At 33.6% G+C, this 5000-nt stretch overlaps 1 protein-coding gene across 1 annotated transcript in view; it reads left to right on the top strand.

Annotated features, from left to right (window-relative positions):
• Nucleotides 1-1837: 1837 nt before the first annotated feature.
• The window catches only part of LOC119575282 (H/ACA ribonucleoprotein complex non-core subunit NAF1-like), a 16137-nt gene continuing 12974 nt past the window's right edge, over nucleotides 1838-5000 (top strand). The window contains exons 1-4 of the mRNA XM_037922819.1: nucleotides 1838-1911; nucleotides 3296-3617; nucleotides 3795-3946; nucleotides 4212-4726. Of these exons, the coding sequence (XP_037778747.1) occupies nucleotides 3914-3946; nucleotides 4212-4726 (548 nt within the window). The 5' untranslated portion in view covers nucleotides 1838-1911; nucleotides 3296-3617; nucleotides 3795-3913. The remainder of the gene's footprint in view (nucleotides 1912-3295; nucleotides 3618-3794; nucleotides 3947-4211; nucleotides 4727-5000) is intronic.

Below are 5000 nucleotides of genomic sequence, written 5' to 3'. Positions count from 1 at the left end.
AAAAGGAAAGGGGGAGAAGAAAAGATCATACAAATTAGTTGAGGCGAGGGCTGAGGTCCAAGGTAGGGGTGATCCCCTACATTGGGCCTCAGTCTCCGTCTCCAACAACACAACAACGAGCAAGAGATTGATGCGATAATAGTAATAATGTAACACTGTGTAGTTAAACTTGGCTGCAGAGAGAGAGAGAGAGAGAGAGAGAGAGAGAGAGAGAGAGACAGAGACAGACAGACAGACAGACAGACAGAGACAGACAGACAGACGGAAGGAGAAAGAGAGAGACAGACGGAGAGAGCCCGAGAGACACAGACAGAGGAAGAGAGAGACGCAGACAGACAGACACATAGACAGAGAAAGAAAGAAAGAAAGAGAGAAAGAGACACAGGGAGAGAAAGAGAGAGAGAAAAAAAGAAACAGAGACAGAGAGAGAGAGAAAGAGAGAGAGAGAGAGGCACATAAAGAGTGAGAGAGCAGCTTGTAAAAATCGTGGATCGAACACCTGCCACTTTGAAGATCCCGATTCACGCACTGCTAATCACAGTCCAACCCCCTTTGCCTTCCGTTGCAATTAATTAACGCAAGGTAATCTTTGTTAAATATAAGCTTCAATATTATGTTCTAATTAATCCATGTTCTGGTTTCATTCCTGTGGCATTTTTATCTCTGTGTTAAGGAGATGGAAGTGAATAATAACGATTATACGAAGCGAAATTAGTGTTAACAATATATGAAATGATAATGATAATAATAATGACAACAATAATAACATTAGTAATAATAACAATAGCAACAATAATAATAATAACAACGATGATAATAACGATAATGATAACATAATGACCATGATAGTGAAATAATAATAATAATAATAACAAATAATAATAGGCATAAAAATAATAATAATAAAAAGATAGTAATAATAATAAAAAGAATAACACTAATAATGATCCGAATAATAACGATATGGCAATGATGATAATGATAAAGCTTATGATAAAAGTGATAACGATAATTAGGATAACAATAATAATGATAAAAAACAATAATAATGATAACATTGAATATATCAGTAATTAACAGTAATAATAATAAACATGATGTCATGATAATAATTTTAATAATACAATGATAACAAATAATAACAAAAATGATGATAACAATAATAACAAAAGTAATAATAATAATAATAATAATAATAATAATAATAATAATAATAATAATAATAATAAAATAATGGTAATAATAATAATAATAAAATAATAATAATAATAATAATAATAATAATAATAAAAATAATGGTAATAGCAGCAGTAAAATCAATGAAATGTTATCAGCAAATACTGGCAATGATAATAGTAGTGATGATAGATAAAATAACACTAAACATAACAGAGATTATAGTTTTTTTAAAATATGAGATGCATTGCAGAGGCATTAGTATTCCGTTGCGATTAATCTTCATTACCATAAAATAGCAATACCATCTCAAAAGTGATATATATTACGTATTTCAAGGAAATTGTTAATATTCAAATGTTAGATTTCATGTTACAAATATAGTGACAGGCAAAGAATAATAAGACAGTCATGCTAAATAACATTATGCGAAATTTCCACGCGTGTTTGACCCTCGCGGCGATGTCTGCGCCCCACGTGTTTCTACGTACGGGTTGCGTAGTCTATATATCATAATAAACTAACTCATTTCATATCAAGTGTAGACTTTTTAGAATTAGAATTACTAGAATACTATCAATTAAACTATAAGGGGTAAATTTTCTGTCGTTACTTAAAAATCATCAATAAAAAATCCACTACGTGACCCGGTTTTAACGTCCTCTGCCGCGTTTGTGTTGTGGTGATCATATGGTTGAGTGGATCGCTGAGGGAAACACGACACGAGACTGAGTCGTTAGTATTTTTTATTTTATTTTATAATTTTGCTGGCTTCATTAGAGATGTTAACCGTTGATTCTCATCTGCATGTCATGTTTTTGTCCGTTTAAAGTATTGTTAATTATTCATCGTAGGATTTTATCAGCCTTGCAGTAGTGCAGTAAAGGATTGTCAGATCGCAATGGTTCTACAGCCATTATATACAGAATTAAAACGCTTTCAGATATTTGTCTAGTAAGTGAAACTGGATCTATTGCAGCTTCAGATTTTGGTTTATCGGTCTTGCTTCATTGATAGAGAGTTAGTGAAAGGGAGTGAGTATGTGAGTGTGAGCGAAAGAGACAGTTACTATAACATTTATAGACAGGATCCATATCTTAGAATTTACTGAATTTGTTATCATTAATTTTCTCTTGATGTCCAGTGTACATTTCCAGTACTGTTATTTGGTGTTAAGTTACAGCAGTGATGTTACAAGACCGAATATGTGGAGAGGGCATGAGGTGTCATTGAGAATTCGCGGGGCTAGAATATGTTGTATGTATTTTTGACATTGGTAGGGGACTCAGCCCCTTAGAACCCTTCACCTAGAATGCAGAATTTCCACCAAATCAGACCCAGCAAGATAAGTCAGGTCTGAATAATGTACCCCATGTGTGACGTCATGAACCAGCTAAGATGAGTGCGGCCAGTCCTGAGGTACTGTGTATGTAAAAGGGAATTTCCAGTTATCCATATTACACTTTGGCTATCTATTGATTCTGTTGACACTGATAGGAGTGCATAGATACCAAATTTGATGGGATTTAAGATATGGACTATGCTTTCTTATGTATTTATAAATGATTTGTAGAAATCTAGGACCCATGATAAACTGGGGTAATGAATGGAAAAATTAGGTATGCCTTGTGCGAAATATGGGATTTTGTTACCATTTACTCACCCACAGTTGTCTTCATGTTCACTTTTATCCTGGTGGGATAGATCTTGGATTGTTTCCTTATATGATGATAAAACTCCTGTATTTTATTCTGTCTGTTAATCCCATACGTTGTTTACCATGTGAATAGTGTTAATCATACTTTTAAAAAATAGAATTCATGTTGGAGTCTTTTCTAGGGTGCCGACAAGGACAGGAACTAACCAGATCAATGCTATCAATGACAAGACATGTGATGTCTTTTAAGTATATACTCTTAGTTTTGAAAAGCTATGTATTTGCATATTATCTCTATTCATAAGTTATTTTTTGTGTAGTGTAATCTCTTTTGATTACCTTTTAATCTTTAGCTATAACTCAGAGTAAGCTATATTTTCAGAGAAATTTTAGAGTAAAACAGTGTTAAACAATATTTATAAGATTGTGTTTAGCTTGACTAAATTTTTTTGAGGTTTTCAGTTGAATACAAGAATGATCTCAGACATTTGGGAAATCACAAATTGAAAATCTAATTATGAAGGGACCTTCGCCATCAGAGGAAAAGATGTCTTCAAATACTACCCCTCATACAGAATCTCAGATGGTTCTGTCTGTGCATGAATCATCATCAAGTCAAAGTATATCCAACAACTCCATCTCTCAGTCAGTTATGAATCCTGGAGAAACTAATAGTAACACAACAGTAGAAATAGTCTCCACCAAGTCTGCAGACTCAGCATCAACAGAAGTCTCGTCAACCAAGGAACCAAGTGTCGGTACAGAAATTACAAGTCCAGGAAAGGTAAATCTATCTTTTGTTTCATTTTTCTTTTTTCTTTTTCTTTTTTAGTAATAATCCAAATATTGTGATGAAAATACCTGGCTTTTCAAATATTGTGATGAAAGGCAAAGTTTTGAACTATTTTATGTATTTAGAGAAGTTAGTGCATACTATGATACATATTGTCAATCTTTCCAGCCTAGTGAAGCTAATGGCAACACATTAATGGAAGTATCACCTGATATCACTGCAAACCCAGGATCGATGAATTCTTGCCAGTCAAAGAATTAAATTCTAGTAAAGGTCATGCAAATGATATGAATGTTGCAGAAACTACAAATTCAGTACAGGTAAATATATCATTTGTTTCTCAGATTTTTTTTTTTTTTTTTTTTTTTTTTTTTTTTTTTTTTTTTTCATTAATGATATACACATATTAGAATACATATTCAACATATTTAACATTTGTAATATGGTGATCATACGATGATTGTTGTCATTCATTTGTATGCCTCTGTAATTATTACCTTGTAGTAGAAATGGGGTATGAATTAATGTGAATAAGGGATTTTTTTTTTTCTCCCACAAAATGTAGTATACGTCTTTGCATTTCAGAAAGAAGTAAACCATAACATAGTCAGCAGTGCCCTGACATCACTCTCAGGCTATGGGCAGTCTGATAGTGAGGATGATAGCATGGAAGAAGACCCAGCCCCTGCCCCAGTCCTGACCACAAATACAGCCCCCTTGCTTAATAGAACGTCTTTAGAAAGCACTCAGTTAAAGTCAACATTACCTCATCAGTCTGTTAATGATGGCAAAGTGCAGCAGGTGTCACAGCTTCCCCTGCATAATGAAGATCAGAGCAATATTAGCAGCCAGAACAAAGAGCAGACCTTTACCAGTATTGCGTCAAGGAATAAGACCAATCCTGAGGTGGAGGTTTTGGATGTTGTCAATACAGGAAGTTACAGATTCACAATTGATGTTGGCAGTGGAACCGATGACTCAGAGAGTGACTCTAACATGTCATCATCTTCATCTTCATCCTCATCCTCATCATCTTCTGATAGTGAGAGTGACTCTGAAGAAGTAATACCCAAGAATCCTGTTGTCGAACCGGTTCAAAAGTAAGTGAATCTGAATGTGCCAGAAAATGTTTTTATATTTGTAGGCTTATAGTCTAGCAGAATTATTGGCAGAAATGACTTGAGTATAATTGATTTTTCTTTCTTTCTTTCTTTTTCATTGCCATGTTCCTTTAAGGAAACCTGTTTATAAGTATTCATTTACAAGTAAATTGCATATGATTAGAAAAGGCATGAGTGGTTTATAATACTGGAGCTATAAATCATATAGATTATATGAATGATCAGAATTAATTTAGATATGTCATGTAACTTC

Source organism: Penaeus monodon, chromosome 7 (assembly GCF_015228065.2).
Source record: "Penaeus monodon isolate SGIC_2016 chromosome 7, NSTDA_Pmon_1, whole genome shotgun sequence".
In the NCBI taxonomy this organism is placed as follows: domain Eukaryota; kingdom Metazoa; phylum Arthropoda; class Malacostraca; order Decapoda; family Penaeidae; genus Penaeus; species Penaeus monodon.
The sequence above is the reverse complement of the archived record's forward strand: the minus strand, read 5'-3'. Positions and strand labels throughout refer to the sequence as shown.